Source organism: Sus scrofa, chromosome 4 (genome assembly GCF_000003025.6).
Source record: "Sus scrofa isolate TJ Tabasco breed Duroc chromosome 4, Sscrofa11.1, whole genome shotgun sequence".
In the NCBI taxonomy this organism is placed as follows: Eukaryota; Metazoa; Chordata; class Mammalia; order Artiodactyla; family Suidae; genus Sus; species Sus scrofa.
Window position 1 is genome coordinate 109,550,730 of NC_010446.5, and position 21,629 is coordinate 109,572,358.

General features: G+C 54.5%; 1 protein-coding gene across 8 annotated transcripts in view; it reads left to right on the forward strand.

Moving 5' to 3' along the window:
- The window catches only part of KCNA2 (potassium voltage-gated channel subfamily A member 2), a 35,250-nt gene extending 15,807 nt beyond the window's left edge, over window positions 1–19,443 (forward strand). For 3 of the 8 annotated variants that reach the window (XM_021088699.1, XM_021088703.1, XM_021088704.1), the window contains 2 exons: window positions 7,244–7,582; window positions 8,027–19,443. In XM_021088699.1, coding sequence (XP_020944358.1) covers window positions 8,190–9,689 — 1,500 coding nt within the window. In that variant the 5' untranslated portion in view covers window positions 7,244–7,582; window positions 8,027–8,189 and the 3' untranslated portion in view covers window positions 9,690–19,443. 8 annotated transcript variants of the gene reach the window in all.

Genomic DNA, 21,629 nt, shown 5'->3' on the forward strand with positions numbered 1-21,629 from the left:
TCCTCTGACGCAGGGGCAGCCTGGGGGTGCTCTTCCACCAGTGGTGGCTACTATGAGGCCAGTCCTCCTTCGGGATCCCTCCAAGGCTAAGGCAAGAGTCAGGACCAGCCCTCACCTGGTCCCGTGGTGACTCGGGGTTCTTCAGAAGCAGGAGCCCTCCAGAGATGCCAAGTCTAGGGGCTGAAAGGCAGGGGGAGATGGTTAAGCTGGGGGGCCATGTGGTCCGTGCATCTACCGACGTTCACTGGTTCACAGACACTGCTGGGCCTGGCCTGGACCAGACATGGGGACGCCGCCAAAGACATGTGCCTTTGCCCTCAGGATGCTCCCCACCTCATGGGAGACAGCATGGGGACAGAGACACATCCCAGGACCAACGTGCTGGCCTGTGCCCTGGGCAGCATGCAGGCACTGCACTGGAGGCCAGAGACCAGGCAGAGGGTCCAGAGAGGCTTCATGGAGGATGTGACATGAGCTGAATGTTGGAAATAGTCGTTGGGGTGATGCAGGGGGAGGGTGTTCTGGGTGAGGATGCTGGAACCATCTGGAAGCTCATATTTCTTGAACCCTCTCTGCAGTTGAGGCACTGGCATAAACACCCCGTGTACCTTCTCTTATTGGATCCTCGAAGCGAGCGGCAGGCCTGGCTATGTTCCCATTACACAGGTTGGAACACAGCCAGGAAAACTGCCCCATCCGAGGTCCCATGAGTGGCAAGCAGCAGAGCCAGGACTCAACCTCAGGTCTGTCTGACTTCAGGTCTTTGGCTAATCTGTGTGTTTGAAGCCAATTCAAGCCTTTGAGATCACTGGATTTGATGCCAGTATAGACTTCTGGGATGAGGGACAAAGAGGGGGCGGGGGAGTTCACGAACGGCTTTGCTTGCCTTTTAGGACATGCAGGTTGCATCAGAGCAATAGGGAGTCAAAGACAAGTTAAGAGGTGAGTGACAGGACTTGATCCTGCTTTGGGAGGGTCACTATGGCCACCGTGGGGTAAAGAGACCGGGAGAGCTAGTCTGAAGGCAGGGGACCAGGAAAGGCTCCAGTGGCCCAGACCTTGCCTGCAGGTGGCTTAAACCAGGGAGGTGGGAGAGGGAGACAGGTGGACGGACACCAAGGCCAAGTACTCAGCTGGCTGTGGGGTATCTGGGGGAGGAGGAGCAAAGAGAGCCGATAAGGATGCCCAGGTTTCTGGTTTGGGCATCAGGGTAAAGGTGGTGTCTCTCCCAACAAAGTGAGCATGAGGGAGAAGCAGGCCTGCAAAGTGAGGCCATTGTGCCCACAGCTCTGGAGAGAGGCCTGGGCTGGAGACAGAGCACCAGGGAGCCAGCCATGGCAGGGCCAGCAGTCAAGCCATCTTCGTCCTGGGCCTGCCTTGATCTGACCTGGGCCAGCTGGCTCAGAAGTTGAGCCGGCTTCCTCTGTGAGCCACCAGGGCTCCGTACAGATGGGAGCTGTCTGTGGAGCTGGCTGGAGAACAGGGATTGTCCCTCTTATAGATGGGAGATTGGGGCTTTCAGAGTTTCCTCCCCTGACATCCAGGCCACCCTGGGCAGCCTGAGTGAGAAGGTCCTGAGTCAGAAGAGCCCAGAGACGCTGTGATGGGGCGGGGGGACAGTACCAGCACACTCAGAAACCATCCTCCAGGGAGCTCCTGTTATGGCTCAGCAGTAAAGAATCCAACTAGGAACCACAAGGATGTGGGTTTGATCCCGGGCCTCGATCAGTGGGTTAAGGATCCAGCATTGCCGTGAGCTGTGGTGTAGGCCAGCAGTTATAGCGCCAATTCTCCCGCTAGCCTGGGAACTTCCACATGTCACAAGTGTGGCCCTAAAAAGCGAAAGAAAGAGAGAGGAAGTGAGGAAGGAAGCATCCGTCCTTCACAGGCAGCTGAAGCTCCAGGTGGTCCTGGGGAGGTGGCTTAGAACCCAGGCGGTGCCTGCCATCCCAGCTCATCGTAAACCTCTTCCACTTCCATTCCTACTGGAGAAGAAGAGCATGGTGGCCGTGCTGAGAGGATGGGCTGTGACAGCTGACGCTTAGTGTCTGCCACGGCACAGGCACGGTTCTAAGTCATTCAGTGGAAACGCGAGGGGAGGAGCCGAGTCACAGAGCCAAAATGTGCCAGGCCTGGGATGGGGCCCTGGACTTGCCGGCTCCAGCAGCTGCGCTTCCACCGCTACGCTCCTCTGTCTCTGGGTGTTCATAGCCGGGGCCTGATTGTGAGACTGTCCCGGCTCCCTTGGTATGAACATTTAATAACCATCAGCACCAGCTACCTCTAAAAGAGACCTCCTGTCAGGTTGGGCAACCTCCACGGGACTCGTGGATATGCCCCGAGGCTCTGCAAGGTCTTGCTGGACTGAATCCATGTTCTGAAGACCAGGGAGGGAGCTCAGAGTCCTGGCACCCCGCTGGCAGTAGGAACAGGCAGCCTAATGGGATAGTGATTTGTGAAGTCAGACGGTCCAGGTCCATCCCGGCCTCACCACTTACCAGCTAAATTACCCTGGACAGCGACTGGCCGCCTCTGAGCTCTGGTATCCGCATCCGTAAAATAGAGATAATGGCATCTTTCCCCCTGGGAGGTGGCAAGGATTAAATCAAATCATTGAAGGAGAGCTGTCAGCCCAGTGCCTGGGCTCACGTGCCATAGGCTCCCCTGGCCGGCTTCCCGTGGGCTGGGCCGCCACAGTGGGTGGCCTGGTTGCTGGATGAACGCTGCCTACCAGCTGGGAAGTAGACTAACTTTACAGCAAGCATCAGCAGGACTGGCAGTCATGCAAAGACGGAGAGCTGGTCCTCTGGGAGTGAGCCCTGCAAAGGGAGCTTCTGCAGGCGTCTACGTTCAGAAATTGTGGTGGGAAGGACTAAGAGACTCCCCTCCTGTCCCCGGGTGGGTGTGGGGGTCGGTGTGAGCACAGATGCACCATCACAAGCACCTCCTCTCAATGCCCGAGGACTCAGTGCAGGAAATGATGCTTTTCCTGCATGGAGCAGGGGCAGGTCGCTCATGCGACGACGGTCTCCAGTCCTTGGCTCTGCTGGAGGCAGGAAACTGGACTGAAGGAGAAGGGAGTGGTCTTTGGGGGGGTGACCTGCCTTAGGGAAGGCTCTTCTGTGGCCAAAATGAGAAATCGTGACCATGAGCTAAAGACGACTAAACGTCTGGGTTAAGCCGGCTGGCTGTCCCCTCTAGAAGTCATTTCATCTTACCACCCATGAGATGGTGACAGATCAGGTAACCAAGGCTCAGAGAGGTGAAATAACTTGCTCAAGATCACACAGCTAGCAAGTGTCGGGAGTAGCAACTGGGTCTGGATTTTTTTGTCACCCAGCACTGCCAACCCAAGAGATGCCTTTCCAAGCGGGAGCCGCCTCGTTGTACCTGTGAGCAATTCTTAGGGTTTCTTTTCTTTCTTTGCTTAATTTCGTTTGGGTTGCTGTTCAGACTTAGATCGGGCTTTCAAGGCGGGAGGGAGCGTGGCACAGCCCCGAGGCTAGCCAGATGGAAGGAGGGGCAGAGGAAAATCCCAAAGAGGGGAAGAAATGTAGGGGCTGCTCGTTCCTCCTGAGCAGTGAGGGTGGGGGCTGTGGGTGTGTGTCTCAGAGTCACAAAGCCCTGAGTCAAGTCCCAGCACCACCACGGTGGCCTTGGGCACGTTGCCTCATCTCTCTGCCCAGCTTCCCTTCCCCTGAGATGGGGCTGGGATAGAAAGCACCTCCTAGAGCTGTGAGGATTATGCGTCCCGCTGGGTACAGGTGCTGGGCACAGTGACAGCTGAGCACCTGTCACCCGTGAACACGATGATTGATTCTTCCTCAAGAGCTGTTCCCTGTGCATGGCTTTCGTTTCAACAAAGGAAGGCCGAGAAAATACACAGGCATGAGCCAATGGGTAAGGCTGTGGTGCTTTAATTGACAGGAAGACCCAATGTGGCAAGAACGAGGAACAGAGCCTTGCAGGGCTGGTCAGGGAGGAAGCTTCCAGAAGAAATGTGGAGCTGGATTCTGGAGGGCAGTTTGATGCAGGAGGTGGAAATGGCTGAGCTTTCAGGGAGCAAACCTGGAAGCAGAGAGAACAGGGCAATGAAACCAGGTGATCGGGTGCTTAGAGAAACAGCCAAATGATAAGCAGGAAGCTGGGAGTGAGAGGGGAGTCTCCTAGGAAAGCAGAGTGGAGAAACCATCATTTGTGGGGTGTCTGCTCTCCACTCCTCACATAAACAATTGAACCCAGTTTAATGGCCATGAACTCTCCTCACTTTGTAGATGAGGAAACGGAAACCCCAAGATGTGAATGAACTTGCCCAGGACCTGACTGGCTCTAAAACGCCCAGGCCACTCTCAGGCTGGGATACTGCCAGTGCATCTTCTAGGAGCTCTAAACGAAATCGGTCCTGCCTGATTGTCATCTGTCATCCCCAGAGGTCACCAAGGTCACTGCCCTCCTGACCACCCCCTGCACCTCTGGGTGGGCCCACAGTCTTAAGCCATTCCTTGTCCACCATCTTCATGAAACACTGGAACCCCACAACCTTGGACCCTGGGGGTCCCCAGAGCTCCCAGCAGGAGCTCCAGGCCTAGGGAGGAGGCTTCTCGGAGCAAAGAGGGCCCTGCAGCATCTTCTCTGGACCAGAGGCCCCCTGTATGCAGGGCTCCGTGTCTGCTGCAGTTGGGGTCCAAGGATCCGTAATTTGGACAGGGATCCAGAGACCAGAGCTAGCAGGGGCTGTCACAGGGGTCACAAGAGCACTCCAGACCCTCTCCGATCCTCCATCTGAGCAGAGGGCAGACTAGGCTTCCCAGACATTCCTCCAAAAGCAAAGGCCCCTTCCACCACCCACCCCGGGGGGATGCCATGCGCTGCCTTCCCAACTTCAGAGCCCCGTGGGTCCGCTGGTCCTGCAAGGTCTGCGAGGGGGGCCGTTTTGTGAGGAGCCGGCCCTCCCCTGGGGCAGCTGCACAGCGTCCCCCAGCCTTTCCTGCCCCATCTCTGGGGGAGGGAGTCCAGAGGGCCGGCTCTGCAGTTCTGCCGGTTCCTGCGGCTCCTCCTGGTGGGGGCGAACACAGCAGCGAGTTTCTGCCACACTGCGGCCAGCCGCACCTGCTGCATTCCCCGGCGAAGCCAAAGCTTGGGCTGGGTAAGAGGGAGGTGGGAGACAGAGCTGGAGGAGGGGGCGCGCCAGCGCGAGAGGGCCAGGAGGGGGTCTGCAGACTCTGTCTGGCAGCAACATAATAATAGCAGCACATCTCCCCGGGGGCTGGATCCCTTCTCCGGCCTGGGAGAGCTGCTGGTTGTCTCCTCCTTGTCTGCTTCATTACATTGGCAGGAGCCTCTCGTGACCGCTTCTAAACTTCTCCCCCACCCACCCCCCACCCCGGTTCTCGGGCATCACCCATCTGAACCCTCCACCAGGTTCTGGTTAGTAAGCTGAGCTCTGCCAAAGGATGAGGTGTTTTCCTGGCGGGAAGGGGGCCGGGGCCCGGGGACCCAACTGAGCGGCCCGCCGGGTGGCGGCGGCAGGCGGCACGCCTCGCCGGCTCGGGCCCCCGCTGGCCCCTTTAATTCGAGTTCTCGGCCGGCCAGGTGCGGCGCTGCGTGGCGCGGTGCGGCTGCGGGCGGCTGCCGGGCGCTCCATACGCGCCGCCCGCGGGACTGCAGAGCCGGCTCCCGGCTGGCCGCTCGCACCCCGCCGCCGCCCGCCACCCCGGCTCCACCGGCGCCTGCAGTCACCCAGAAACATGGAGGCTCCGGCAGCCCATCGGGAAGGGTAAATGGGTGTCGGGGCGCTGGGCTGCGCCTGCTGCCGCCCCCTGGCCGGGGCTGCGGGGCACTTGGGCAGCCTGCATCGCGGCAGGCTCGGGCTGAGTCCGGGGGCGGGCGATCGGTGGTAATCGCGGCTGCCGGCCCAGGCCGGGGCGGGCCGGGGCGGTGGGGGCTGGCGCCCAGCGCAAGGAGAGAACGGGGAAAGGGCTCGGGGACCCTCCGGGCAGTGCGGGGCGCGGGGCGGAGGGCGCAGAGAGGAGCTGGCGGGTGATGGGAAGTGCAGCTGACAGCATAACCATGTCTGGTAAATAGCGCCGGTTGGTAGGACCCGAATCACTTGGGACCGCCGGGCTGCCTTCTCCTCTCCAGCTCGGAATTAAAACGGCTTTGCGGCCGAGAAGGGCTTCTCCGCTTCCTGGGGCCGTGGGCTGCCGCGGAGCCCCAGCTCTTAGAAGGACGCTGAGATCGGGGGCAGCAGCCTGCTCCCCGCCCCCAGAGTTCAGGCTCCAGGGTTTTTGGAAGGAACTCGAACCTCGGTGGTCCCTCGGCGGGACACCAGGGGCAAAAAGAGCTGGGCTGCGCTCGGGCCGCAGCGAGAGCCCACCGGACCGGGCAGGAGGGGGTTAAGGTGGCGCTCGCTGCCGCGGCCAGCTGGTGGGTCTGGTCCACCCGCGCGGAGCGCGCCCGGCGGAATCCCGGCCGGAGCCCGGGGCGATGGGGAGAGGGCCGGGACCCCTCCCCGCCCTAGGGCCGGCAGGATTGGGCCGGCAGGGGGCCAGCCCGGAAGCCCGGAGCCTCCCGGCTCCTCCGCTCGCTGCTGCCAAGCCGCCTCACAGCCAGGCGGACTGAGCCTTGCTTCTGCGCTCCCGGCCCAAGGAGACGGGAGGGATTCTCTCTTGGGGAGAAATCGGTGGTCGAGCGCCTGCCCGGTTCAAATGCCACCCCTCCCGGAGGGAGGCCTGCCCCCCAGGAATCCCCGAGGGAGAGTAAGTCCTGGGACCAAGCCAGCCAGCTTTTGGAGGCTGACCTTTCTGTGTGAGGGGTCTCCCTGAGCCCCGAAGGAGTGATGTTGGGGGGCAAAGGATGGGGTGTGTGGTCCTTCCTCTAGGACTCTGCAGAGGTCAGAGCTTGAAGTCAGGCTGCAGTGTAGCAAGCCCTCCCCGCTGCGAGATGCTGTGTCCTGACCTGGGGGTGGGAGGGCTTTGCCCAGAGGACCAATGGGGGAATCTGGCTCAGCCAGGGGAGGCCCCTGGAGGAACCGGGCCCAGCCAAGTCTGAAGGCTCTTTTCCCGGGAGAAAATGCTTCTAACTAATGGAAGCCTGCCCAGAGGAGGCTGGGAGGCTGAGGATAGTTCTCAGGTGTGACACCAGAATGGAAGGTGGGCATGGAAGCGAAGCCACCAGAGCCCTCCTAAATCTTGGCACCAGCTGCCCCAGAGCCCCGGTTCCACCTTGCTGCTGTTTTTTCCAGGCAACGTCACACCTCCTGAGGACAGCCAGGAGGACTCCGGCTTTTGCTGAGCATTGCATCTTGCCTCCTTCCTTCCAAAGGCTTCAGACCCAAGCTAGGCTGTCCTCAAGTCCTACATGCCCCTGGCCAGGCACTCCACGGCCCCTCCAGCCCAGCCCAGCCCTGGAGCTCACCTCCAGGACCTGGAGCCTGCCCTCCTGCCCAGAATGACTCACCACTATTTCTAGCTCAAGTGAGAAGACGTGATGGGGAGTCGGGCTGCCTGTTTGTGTATCTAGGATTCCCACAGCATCAGATCAGCCCTGCGAGGAAGACAGCTGCAGATTCCTGCCTTGCCAGGTAAAGCAATCTATTGCTTAATAACAGCCATGTGCAGAGCCATTGGGATGGGGGTAGTGAGGGAGACCCAGGCCCAAGACCCGCCACGGTGCGTACCTTCCAGGGTGCAGGTATCTGCAAGATGTTAGTTCAGTGCCTGGGAGTGGCCTCCCTTCCAGCCTCTAGTGTGGGAGAAATCAGTGCTCCTCAAAGCCTGTGTAGTGCAGCGGGACCTGTACCAGCCACCTGCCCCCAGTGCAGGGCATTCCAGAGCTTTCTTGAGAGATTGCCCCCTGCTCCCCTCTGATCCACAGCCAGGTTGAAAGGGGAAAGGAAAGCTTGCTTTTTTGTCGTGGGGGTGGGGGTGGGGGTGACGTCTTTGAACTTTTGGCTGAAAAAGCGGCAACCCAGGTCCGGCTGCCAGTGCTGAGTGGTCTTATGTCCTTAACCGCCTCTGTCTTTCAGCCAAGCGGGGCTGTCCCTTCGGCTCCCAGAGAGCCCTCGGGGCTCTCCTGCAGGAGCCCAGGCCGATGCTGCTGTGTTTCCTGGGGCCATAAGCAGCACCCTGAGCTCCCTGCCGCCAGGCAGCTAGAAGGCGTAGGGAGAGGCGCTTCTCTCGGTTCCAATTATGACCGTGGCCACCGGAGACCCAGCGGACGAGGCGGCCGCCCTCCCTGGGCACCCGCAGGACACCTATGACCCAGAGGCAGACCACGAGTGCTGCGAGAGGGTGGTTATCAACATCTCGGGACTGCGGTTTGAGACCCAGCTAAAGACCTTAGCCCAGTTCCCCGAGACCCTGCTGGGGGACCCAAAGAAGCGGATGAGATACTTTGACCCCCTCCGGAACGAGTACTTTTTCGATCGGAACCGCCCGAGCTTCGATGCCATCTTGTACTACTACCAGTCTGGGGGGCGGCTGAGGCGCCCCGTGAATGTGCCCTTAGATATATTCTCCGAAGAAATCCGGTTTTATGAGCTGGGCGAGGAAGCGATGGAGATGTTTCGGGAAGATGAAGGCTACATCAAAGAGGAAGAGCGTCCTCTGCCGGAGAACGAGTTCCAGAGACAGGTGTGGCTTCTCTTCGAGTACCCAGAGAGCTCAGGGCCGGCCAGGATTATAGCTATCGTGTCTGTCATGGTCATCTTGATCTCCATCGTCAGCTTCTGCCTGGAGACGCTGCCCATATTCCGGGACGAGAACGAAGACATGCACGGCAGCGGAGTGACCTTCCACACCTACTCCAACAGCACCGTCGGCTACCAGCCGTCTACGTCCTTCACCGACCCTTTCTTCATTGTGGAGACCCTCTGCATCATCTGGTTCTCCTTTGAGTTCTTGGTGAGGTTCTTCGCCTGTCCCAGCAAGGCTGGCTTCTTCACCAACATCATGAACATCATCGACATCGTGGCCATCATCCCCTACTTCATCACCCTGGGGACAGAGCTGGCTGAGAAGCCAGAGGATGCTCAGCAGGGCCAGCAGGCCATGTCGCTGGCCATCCTCCGTGTCATCCGGTTGGTAAGAGTCTTTCGGATTTTCAAGTTGTCCAGACACTCCAAGGGTCTCCAGATTCTAGGGCAGACCCTCAAAGCCAGCATGAGAGAACTGGGCCTCCTGATATTCTTCCTCTTCATCGGGGTCATCCTCTTCTCTAGTGCTGTCTATTTCGCAGAGGCCGATGAGCGCGAGTCCCAGTTCCCCAGCATCCCGGATGCCTTCTGGTGGGCAGTCGTCTCCATGACAACTGTAGGCTATGGAGACATGGTTCCAACCACCATTGGGGGAAAGATCGTGGGGTCCCTGTGTGCAATTGCGGGTGTGTTAACCATTGCCTTACCGGTCCCTGTCATAGTGTCCAATTTCAACTACTTCTACCACCGGGAGACAGAGGGAGAGGAGCAGGCCCAGTATTTGCAAGTGACGAGCTGTCCAAAGATCCCATCCTCCCCTGACCTAAAGAAAAGTCGAAGTGCCTCTACCATTAGTAAGTCCGATTACATGGAGATCCAGGAGGGGGTAAACAACAGTAACGAGGACTTTAGGGAGGAAAACTTGAAAACAGCCAACTGTACTTTGGCTAATACAAACTATGTGAATATTACCAAAATGTTAACTGATGTCTGATTGAACCCTATCAACGTGCTCACAGCTCAAAGGAACTAATGCAGATATTGCATAACAGCCTGCATTGTAGTCAGTGTGTTTCCACAGTGTGTATCTGGTTCTGCATGGAGAGCAATAGTCGTGCAAGTGACTTTCGATCTTTTGATTTTTGATTTAGAACGCAGAATATCTATCCATGGCTTTCATGCAAATCTTCATCACCGGCTTAGGGGGTTCCAAAGACGGGAATCACCTATGGAGCCAGGATTTCAGAAGGACACATTGAGGCCACCTCATAGCAAACACAGAGCCCACCACATCAGTGTCACCTTTCCTTCCCAAGGAGAGAGATGCACACGGCATCCTGGCGATGCGCCCCCCCCCAACCCCATTTGAACCTACCTCCCCCTTCACAGAGGAAAACCACACCGCGGTGGCTCAGCTTTAAAGTTCTGGTAATGACTCAAAAGGTCATTCCCATTTTTGCATTGAAAAGAACACACAGTGCTGTGTGTTGGAATTACTTTCTGTGTCACAGGCTGGGGGTTTTGTGAATTGCAGTTGCCAAGTAGATGCTCCGGAGGCTTGTGTTTCGTAACGGAAAATGCTACATTTGGTTTTTTCTCTGCAGTGTCGATGTGAGGGAAGCCCGGGGTGGGAGGAGGGATAGTCAGGATGGCCAAATGCAAGTTGTCGAGTTTCACGTTTGCTCCCTTCAGCCTACAGGGAGAAGCCAGCACACCTAGGGACCGCTCAGCTTCAGATCGCACCATTTTTGCAGGCTTCAGGGTCACAAAGACATGTCTTATATCTTCGTCACACTGGAGTTTGCAGGCATCTGCTTTCCAATGCTGTGGCCCCGCTACACTGACACGGCAGTGAAATTTACCAGTGATGCGATAGAGCTGCATGGGTGTTTGTTGCATGAATCTCAATATTTAAAACACGGGAGATAACCTATTTTCTTAGTAGCCTACACAGTATTCATATCTAGAGTATTAATAGCCTAGGAATGGCATTGAACTAGGGTTTCCCCTGCCCCCCATCAGAAGACAAAAGCCCTCAATCAGGAGGAAAAAAACAGACTGACTGTTTGGAGCAGGGAACCCAAACTTCTGGTCCTCCAGCCACCCCACCCCCATCCTTGTTCTTCCAAGTGGGGGCACAGACCTCTGCAAAGCCAGGAGAGGGAGCAGGGAAGGCAGTGTCTAAAGACCTCACGTGACTGACTGTACCTTAGGTGTTAACCTAGTCGTGGGCATGACGGTACAGCTGACCTGGCATCTCGTCCTGAGGACAGGTGGATCTCTGGATCTAGTGTATATAAATACGTATCAAGTATCTCTTTCCCGAGTTCCTCTACCTAGCTAGCTGTAGAAAAAAATTGCATTTGAACCTTGTATAAGCTTATGCAATATTTCTGACACAGGGCAATATATGCATGTGTTTGACTATGTGCACCAGAGTGTAGATATAGACACACACACATATATATATATATTTCTATATACATATATATACATACATTCGTGTGTATATGTATATATGCACACACATATTTTCATTCTCTGGAGTTCAGGTTCAGGAGCAAATCCACTGCTTGGTGGGTTGGTTGTCTCAGAGGCCTAGTGGGTTCACTTGTCTCATTGGTAACCCCGCTGGGCCTGGGTTTGCCGCCGTTGCCTCAGACACTCCAGTCTTCGTGGATTCGTAGATGTTAGAATTGTCTCTCTGCCCTCCATGTGCTGCAGCTTCAGTTCCCCATGGCTGAAGCTTGTCTTACCGAGTGCACAAGGGCCCCAGGGCCCTCACAGCTCCAGCTGTCCTGGGCCAGACCCACCCCAGGCCTCCTCTCTATAGCCCATCACGTTCATCATCTCCATTCTCATCTTCCCCCACCCCGTTTGGTTTTTATCTAAGACCCGGAACGTACTTAACCACATAGAACATACACAAGAGACCTGCCTGCCCCATGTACAAAGACACAACCTGCAACTCAGATGCAAAATATACAAAAACAACCTGGCCATTGGGCTCCGCAGCAGTCCCTTTCACGCCCCTTTGCCTAAAGAGCCAGAATGGATGGCCTGCTTTGAAACCAAGGACACGGAGGAGGAGGGCTCCCAGAGACCCCGTCCCTGGGCTTAAAGGGAGCCTCACCTGGGCTGAAAGTTCTGAAGTCCAGGACCAAGGGATGGAGTCCCTAGTTGATCCTCAGGCATCATTTTGATTGCCGAGCTCAAACTCTCTCCCCATTAAACTGGCAACCAGAGCCGCTTAAAGAAACCAAAGGCTGGGTTAAGAATCCCTACCCCCAGAACAGGTTGAGAGAAAAGGAGCACTGCATGGCCCAAAGGTCAAGTTCCAGCTGGCGCTGGAAGGAGTGGGGGTGGGGAGGCTTTTGTCTCACAAACTAGACTTCTTTGCCTTTTGACCTAATAGCTTAAATTGCCCAAGCTCAGCAAGTTGCGTGGTCGGGCTGCCCAGCCGTGGCTCCAGCTCCAGCCCCAGCCTCAGCCTCACTGCTGGCTCTCTAGCACCTGCAGTTACCTTGGGGGGTGGGGCACCAGCCCAGGGTGCTCACTAGTTCCTGGTCACCCACATCCCCAGGGGTCTGCATGGCATCCCATGCCCGGCGCAAAGACTCTGGGCTTCTCTTCCTCTCCGTCGCGGGAGGTGGTGCTGCATTTCCAAGACGTGGGATGGAGGGACGCAGACCCTGGGAACCTAGATGGTGAAACAATCCATACCTAAGCCCCAGGTCGGGGGTAGATATTTTACCCCAGTGTCCTTGACCTGAGACTACGAAATGATCACCCACAGAGGCACACAGACAGGCCCACCCCACCAAAGAGATCTACTCTGTTGCCACACACACATCCAAAGCAGGCACCACACATGCAAAATACACAGAACCAAATTAATGAAAAGGGCATACACAGGAGATATACATTTAGATCTATAACCCAAATATGCACACTCGGCACAGACATGGAATGTATGTACCAATATAGGACACACACAATACCTGCATATATCATTACAAAGCACGACCTGCAATTCAGATGCAGAAGACCCAAAAATGACATGGACACGTGGGTATACTACAGCATACCCAAAGAATATTTTACTATTGTTTCTCTACACACAATACACACAATCTTGATTTATACACACAATGCATTTACTCATATTAGGTACACACAATAGAGCACACATCCCCAAGAACATAGATAACACACATGAGATGTGCACAGATACTCAGATCCATTGCTCTGCCCCCATGCCTATAAATTAAGGCCTAAACAAAAAAATCAGATTTAATCCCCTTTCCCTAGCCTGCATTTATACCCCTCAGTATCCTCCAAGAAATCTCTTCCTCTAGTCTCTTCTCTCCCCCTTATCCCCAGATTTCATAAAAATAACCCCAAAGTTTAAAGCAAAAAGATGGGCCAGCATGGTCAAGCGGAGCTCGGATTAAGCCTAGGAATCTCATGAGATGTCTACCTGGTCACCTTCCTCCCACCAGAAACCCAGGTGCTAGTGTGGAAGGACCCGGAACAACTGATAATCCATTAATATATACCTCCTGGCTGTGTCCTTTCCTTCAAAGCAAGTCCACACAGATGACCCAATAGCCTAGGCTCCCCTGTTCTCAGCCCCTGAGGTCTCTGATTCAGCCCCATTCTTTTGAAAGCCACGGTGGCTCAAGAGATCTGCAGGGTCCTGGGCCCAGAACCAGAGTGAAAATGCCCCCACCCTTCCCTCAGCCCACACATCTCTTTGCCCTTCCCTCCCATTGGCTCTGCCGGGGGCTCCCTCAGAAAGTCAAGACCATATAAACTTGTCTCTTAAAACGTGTCTCTTAAAACATGTCTCTTAAAACGAGTCCCCTTTACTTGCTTGTGGCATCTCTCTTGCTCTTGGGCCTAAGCCCAGTGGGGTCCACTCCTGAGGCTCCTCCCCCTTGCAGGCTCCACCCAGAAGCCCTGCCTCCCATCCAATGGCTGCGCCTTGAGGAAACACGCACCAATCAGCTTAAGTAAAACACGGTGAAGGACTTCAACCTAATGTTACACGAGCAAACATTTCTTCGAGGGCCCAATTTGTACCTTACATGCTAAGGCCCGACTTAAATGCTTTGTAAGATTATGAGCTGTTTTGTAAGATGACCCGCTAAACTGAGAACTGGGTGCATTTTGGCAAAGGCTTCACCTCAGGTGGAAGTTGGGGAGTCGAAGTCAGGCATCAGAGCAGTCTCTACTCCTGCCACTGTTCAAGATGTGTCCCACCCTTCTCTCCTAAAGATGGTCACACCTCCCAGTGCCCCCGGAGGAAGTAACGACAGCAAGGGTCGTTACAAGTCGGTCCAAATGTGCGCATTTAGAGCCATGTGTCGGCCCTTTCCAGTGTTTTCAAGTCAAGATATCGATTTTCCCTTTAGCTTCGGCAGGGGCTTCCATGGTGCAAACTCTCAAGAAAGCTGGAGACTTTAGAATCTAAAAAGAAAGAGGTCCAGGAACGGTGGGGGCAGCGTGGTGAGTGGGGTGGCAGAGCTAGTTAGGAGGAAAGCGTACTTGAGCTGGTCAGATTCAGAGTCAACTTTTCAGAGGCTGAAATTTAGTTAAGGGCATAATCAAGGCTCTGGGCTTCCCGAAGCTTCTATGGTATTTGACACACTTGTTCTTCCTCTCTGCTTCCCTCTGCCCCTCTCATCTTGGTCTCTGAGGATAGCGTGGGTATGTCACCAGGAGGTTAGCCTTGAAAGGGTATTAGTGCCTCCAGCTTCTGTTGCCTGGTATGGAAAGCTTTGTTGGCTTGAGCCTCCAGCCTGGGTGCTCAGGGGGCAGCCCTGTGTGGGGAGGGCTGCAGGACTAGCCTGTCCTATCACCTCTCCCCAGATCTCTCCATTGGCGTGAGGTCTCTGGCCAGCTTCCTTACTCATGGGCAGCCATCAAATATCAGTGCCATGCCATGTTGGGTGAGGGCAGGCTGGACGTTCAGCGCTGCCCACAGTAGTGAAGGGAGGTGGAGGCTGACTTTTCCCTAAGGAGACTATAAACACTTTGCAAATTGCACATGGGGGTAGCACCAGACCACCCCCCCAACCCCCGCCCCCGGGGCAGGCAGGAGGATCGCACTGCTTTGAGTTGCTTACACAGGGGTGTGGATGGTGAGCCGTGCTCCAGTTCTGGCTCCCCAGGGCCCATTGTCATAACAGCTCCATCTGGGTGGTGGCTGCCTGGTCTGCGAGGGCTGGTCCACAGAGGCTGTAATGTCCAGGGTGCTCCTTGGTTACACAGTGGAGACTCCCCCGGCCTTGGCAAAGTGTCCCTTGCCAGGTTTGAACCCGTGACCTTAACCTCATTAACATCATTAGCCACCTGAGCCCACTGGCAGAGCGTGGGATGCTGGGAGAGGTCCAGATGGCTGGAGGTGACCATCATGTAGAACCTCAGCCTTGGCCTTGGTGAGATCAGCCCTGTCCTCTCATCAAAGCAGCAAGCAGGCTGGGATGGGACTCTCCATCAAACAAATCTAGTTCAATTTTCCCTTCTTTCTGCTTCCCTTCCCACCAAAGTTCAGCTCCATCTCTCATCGTTTATTTTTTTAAAGAGGAAAAGTGCAATAAAATACATAGTGACTGTTTTCTTTAGCAATAGCTATTTCAAAACCTTGTTCTCAGGACTGAAAAGGGATCGTACCTGGACTCTCAGTTGATGCCCTTGGCTTCTGGGCATCGGTTCGCTGTCGCTGTAGTTCCCTCTTCTTCCCACGTGGTCACGTGACTCCTGCCCTCTGAGGCTCAGACCCTCCTGTGGGATGTAGACACACACAGGCGAGAGGTCTGCAGGAGAAGGTGTTCTTGTCGCTCTGACTCTTCCCCATGTGCACCCCTCTGTCTCCATCCGTGCCCCTGTCCCTCCCCGCTCCCACCTACCCCTTGGGCCCACCCTCACATGGCATTCTCACACCCTCTCGGCACTGAAATCTTGAGTGTGACTGACCTCACACCCGCCCATCTCGTGGACTTTGAGTCGGACCGGCAGGGTGTGACGGAAGCCTGCAGGAATGCTCTTACCGATAGATAAGAATAAAGCATCCTGAGCCATTACAGAAGATCGTTTCCACGCACTAAAAGCCATTACTTGATCCATTTGTTTCCCTCCCTCCCCGCTCTTCTGGGAGATGGATGCTGGGGGAAGGTGGCCTGAAGGTTTGCACCTGGGATGGTAGCCTGGGCAGATTTGGGCATTACCCTCCGGCTGCCCTTCCAAATAAGCTGCCTTGTTTAACCAAAGGGGCTCCATGAGAGCGATGGAGGGAAGCAGGTGCCTGTGGGTTGAGGTCTGGGTGGTTAGGGCATGACACCGGTGAAACAAAGACCCCCACCACCCACTACGGTGTACAGTTGCACAAATATTTGCACACATAACTGGGGACTTCAGAAGCATCTCCTTTCCTGGAAAAAAAAAAATAAGAAAGAAACCTGTGAGGTTATATTTTCAACGGGACCATCAGGGAAGGCTGGCAGCTCCAGGGTCCCCTTGTACTCCGTTTCTGTCTACCTTGCTCTATACGCATGTATACAGCAGAACCTCAGTTAACTGATGGCGAAATCCTCAGGGAAGGAAGAATCCCTGTTGCTTTACAATTATGGTTATTTGGGTGGGGCTGGGAAAACATGTTTTGGTTCAACCTTTGTTGTTGGGGGGGGGGACTTTCTTAAGTAGGTTAGTATAAACTTGCCCGCCTTAGTAAGTAGAATGTTCGAAGACGACAGAGACAGAAGACCTTGCTCTGCTCAGGGTCAACATTCTCCCCCTCAGTGCTCATTGCGTAGTCGTGGAGGTGGAGAAAACCAAAGAAACAGGCGAAAGGGATGCTGGCTGTAGGACGTACGTACCTGGACTTTGGCTACTTGGGCTCATCAGATAATGCCCTCGCTCTCATTTGCCTCGTTCGACTGAAAATGTAGGGAGAAACATAATTCTCATTAGTCGAGGTTTTGGTTAATTAGTCCTGAGTTATCCGAGGTTTTTCATATATACATATATCTGTGTATATACGTGTATAGTATATGTATATATGTATACCATTGTTTCAAAAATTATACAATTATACAGTGCCCGGTCCCCTTAGCTTCACTAATGTGGAAGGCGTTTGGCAATCCAAGAAATAAACTGCATTTATTTGAATTTTTTAAATGACCTTCCTTTGCATTCTTAACATCTCTCCAGTTCGATTCTTGTTCTCCTGCATAGGGAACTTTCTAGAAGGTAGTTCTTTCATAACAAAAGATCAGGCTCCAGCATCTTTCCCTTTCCTCCCAGGTGGCTGCCTGACTCAGGGATAAAAGGGAAGTCTGATCTAAGGACCAGGTGCTTTATCCTTTGTTCTGTCTGCCCTGGTTGGCTGTAACCTCGTCCCTGCAGACCAGAAAAGTTATTCCAAACTTTGTAGCGCTCGGGGAGTGGGAAGCTTGCAGACCTGGCAAAGGACTGATCTGTTGAGCTCTCTCTTTGTCATTGATGGTGCCCTAGGCTTGAATTTCATGAGATCTGAAAGTGTCCTTTTTAATGAAGAGCAAAAGAATGGCTCTGCCCCACACAAGAAGGGGAGATGCGTAGCAACCACTGGAAGTGAGAAGCCCTTCTGTTGTTGATTCCAATCAGATCTAGGTGGCAAGTGTAGGCAGTCGAGCACCTATAATTCAGTCGCCTCTTTGGAGAAACAGCAGGGGCTGAGCTGAACCATGCTCTGGTTCTCCATCTCACTGGCAGTGTATGAGACACATGGCAGGTTGGTCCAGCCTCACCTCCTGCAGGTGACCGTGTGTGCCCTCCCTAGACCAGGGTGAGAGGGACCCCTCACTGGTATCTGATGCAGTGGAGGTGGTGCAGGGGTGCCTGCCCTCCCCCAACACACCCGGCAGCCCCTCCAGTCTGGCCAAGTGGGCAGCCATCAGACCGTAGAAGCCCATAACCCAGGCTTAGCCTGCCCAGCTGGTGAACTGAGGCAGCCTGTCTGCACAGCCGCTTCTCACACTGTGTGAACCTCAGCATGGAAACCGATATAACGTCCCGTGCTCCCCTGCATTCCTCAAATAGTCAGATATGTTCCAGATGAGCTTGCAGCTGAGAACTGCCTGCATCATTCCACCGACGGATGCGCAGAACAGGTGTAATTATATAATAATGTGGACAGCAGCCTCCTCCTCTAGGTAAAGGAGGGCAGTGTAAATACGGCCGTCCGCTAGGACCTTGGGTAGTTACTCAGAGGACTCAGTCCTGTGTCTCTTCTCCGTCTTCCTGAGGCCTGGAAGCCTGGCTTCTCCTAGAAAATGATCTCTAGATGCTGATGTTGTATGAGCACATACACTCTGGACTGCTAAGGAAGCAAGAGAAGGAGCTGGCAGGGAGACGATATTCTGGGGCGGGGAGGGGGCTCGCTTTGCTCTCAATTTCCACGTCAGCTGCTGCTATGCCTGCCTTTTTAGCTTATGAATGCAGGGCAAGGACTGCAACCTGCCAGGTAGCGCTGGGAGGGAGCAAGCAGCTGCAGGCTCAGGAGAGAGAGAGGGGAAAGCACGGACAGCAGCCCAGCTGGCTTTGGCAAGGGTGAGTGTCAGCTCGGGAGGGTCTGACCATGCTCCGTGCTTGCCCCAGTTCTGCCTTCACGTGGGATCCAGCGACCCAGTTTCCTTTTGTTGTCGTGCTTGGATGATTCCTTCATTTCAAGGGCCCCAGGAAGCTGGAAAGTCCCATGATCGAGCTCCAGCCTGCTGCGCAAACAATGCCCAGGCCAAATTGGCCTCGGACTGGGTTTCTGCATCCCTGCGCCCCTCGCTCCATGAAGGGTAATCTTGAAACAGGCAGGATTAAGGTGCCAGCCATCAGGGAGGATTCTCTCGTTTTCATCAGGGACACAGCTGCAAAGCTCATGAGTGCAGAATGCTATTTCCTCTCCTAGACGTATGTGCTTCTATGCTTATTATATAGGCTGTCTCTGGAGATTTTATATATTACACACATACCCATATATATATATAGATAGATAGATAGATAAAATGTGGAAATGGCCGCTCACTTAGGCTAACACAGCACAGATTCTAATTAGGGTTTGCACTGGCTCCTTGCTGCTCTGGCATGGCTCCACAGCTGCCCTCCGTGCCCTAGCTCTAATAATTTCTGAAAACTCAAAGAGGAGAGGCAGATAAACAAGCCTCCCTGGGATCAATAGAAGAAGGAACTCCAAGGCTGATGGTAAAGCTTCGTAAGGATGATGCCAAAAGGGAACTGGGGTCTCCATGGTGATAAGAGGCCGGGGACCAATGGGAGCTGAAGGCGGAGCAGGACCTGTGGGGAAGACTCATGGGAGTTGGGAGTCATTTAACTATTTGTTTGCTTCATGAAAATTTAGACACCAGCTGTAACTGCATTGCACAGGATGTATAGGTATTATCATTCTTGCTGACATATTCTGGAAGCTTTCAGCCCCACCAACACTGCCCCGCCCAGGACTTCTGCAGCTGAGAGTTCCTGTGTCAGTAGGGTCTGATATTTGTACATAGGTTATACATATAAGTGTACATACGTGCCTCAATGAACATTGCCTGTCCACCTGATCATAGGTGTACATAGACTTCATAGAGCTCTGCAGTCTTTTGTAAATATCAACACAAGGAAATAAGTATATAAATATATATTACTGAGGATTTATTTTAACATCATTCTGTGTGAAATGAAAAAATAAATAAAATTTTTGACAGACACTGGTCGTCTCCACCTTCTTTCTCGACCGACTGGATACCATCGCTCCAACAGGCATGCGTGCTTGCCTCTCACCGTCAGTCCAGTTTCTGCAGCCAGAGGACCCTTCCGGAGACCAGGGAGGGGGCGCTCCTGGATGCATCAGGGACCATCCCGGCCCTGCGCCCACCTGCTCCTCCTGAGAGCCCAGTGCAGTGAAGTGGAGAATGTGGCTGGGAGGGTAGAGGCGGGTTTGAGATCCCTCCCCCATTGGGTGAATGCTTCTTGTGGAGCTGGGAGATGTGTGGGGAAGGGGGACCTGGTTTGAAAACCAAAGGTGGCCAGCCCCCTGGGAGTCATTGAACAAATACACCCACCTTTACAGGCCCTTTCTCAAACCCAAGCCCACTTCTGCCCATTCCTGCGGGCCCCTCCCCAGGGGGAGGGGCCTCGATTTCCAGCTGCCACGCCTCCTCGGAGAAGATTCTGATATTCACAGACTCACACATTGCTGAGGCATTTCCATCTGATTTTCTCTGAGGGCTATTCTAACCCATTGCTGGACTCCCCGGATTCAGATGGCCCAAGCATGGCCATGGTGTGGGGTGTGACACAGAGAAGTTCTTGCCCTCGGCCACCAGCAAGTGCATTCCGCCCCAGCCCGCCGAGTCTCTCATTAATGATCTCCAGTTACACCCCTTCCAGTCTGCCTCTGCCCCTGGGAAACTGGCCAACGGAAGCAGCTGGTCCTCCCGCTCCCTCCCAGTCTCACCTTCAGAAAGGTCTGTTCTGGGCAGCAGGTACTGAGGTGACAGGGGAGAGGGTGATAAAGAAAGGGGAACCATTTCTGACCACAGCTCCTGATCATAGGTGTACATAGACTTCATAGAGCTCTGCAGTCTCACGCTTGCCCAAGGGGAGCATAGCCTCCTAACTACACTCTGCCACCCCGACCTCACCCCTGCTCTCTCTGCCCCTAGGGCCCTTTGCATCCGCGGAGTGGGAGCATGAAGTCCCCCAAAGAGCTCTACCTGTCCGCAGAACAGCCCCAAGCAAATGAGCGGGGCAGGGCTTCTCGTCCCCAAAGAAATGAAATGCTGAAACTGGCTCCTAAGGTCGGTCCTTCCTGCTGGACACGGAACTCCTGCCTCTTAGGAGCTGAAAGCTGGGAACTGGGGAGAGTTTTGTCCGTCCCTGAGTGTTTAGATTTTATTAGGTAAATACATCAAGGGAGACAGTGAAGGGAGGGGCGGCCGCAGGGAGTGGGGAGGTGTGGAGGATACAACATCGAGGTTCCTATTCTTCTCTCCGCATTGTTCATTCAAGTGTAGACCACACTTGCCACGTGGGCACACTAACCCCTTCCCTGCCTGGGCTGGGGCACCAGCCGTGTACACTCCCAGCTGCAAAGGCTTGGACGCAGGGCTTTGCCCAGCTGGGTTCCTCCCAACAAAGTGGTGCTTGATGGGGGCGGGTGGATGGAAGGGGACAGCCCGAGTTGTCTCAGGGCCATCATGGTAGCTGCAGCAGCAAAGCTGCCTTTGAACAACTGAGAAGCTAAATTAAGCAGAGAGAGAGAGAGAGAAGGCTCTAGAGGCAAAGGCTTGAATTTGAATCCCAGCTCTGTCACTGGCCAGCTCTGAGACCCTGGCTCCTCGAGCCTCAGCTCGTCATCTCTATAAGAAGAACCCTGATGTCTACCTTGTCTTGTGAAGATTCAATGAGTGCCTGGCACATATAGGGAGTCCAGTAACAACAGCAAATGTTCCCCCTCTCTCGGATTTCCCCTTCAGAAAGATCCAGAGTCCTCCGAAACCTGAGTTGTAAGAGTTAAAGGATTTTCAATCTCTTCTGGTCCAGGGACTCCTCATCTGGGCTAAGAGGTACAAGAATTGACTTCAAAGGGTCTAGAAAACTCCTGAAATTACGTACAACCCTCTGGTATGGTCACCTTTCCATGGAGAGTGCCCGCAGCTGTCCACGGCCCCCAAACTTAGCACCACTGGTCAAACTCTGACCCCTCACCTTCTCCCCAGTGTCCAGGAAGGAAAAGTGATTTTCCTGGAGTACTTTTCATTTATTCAAAAAAGTTCACTTCTGCAAAAAAAGCATTTGCGCTTGTTGTTCAGGATACTCTGCCCTTGCGGGTCTCCAAGGGCAGGATAGAAATTCACCGGCAGGGAGTCAGTGGCTGACCCAGGGCCTGACC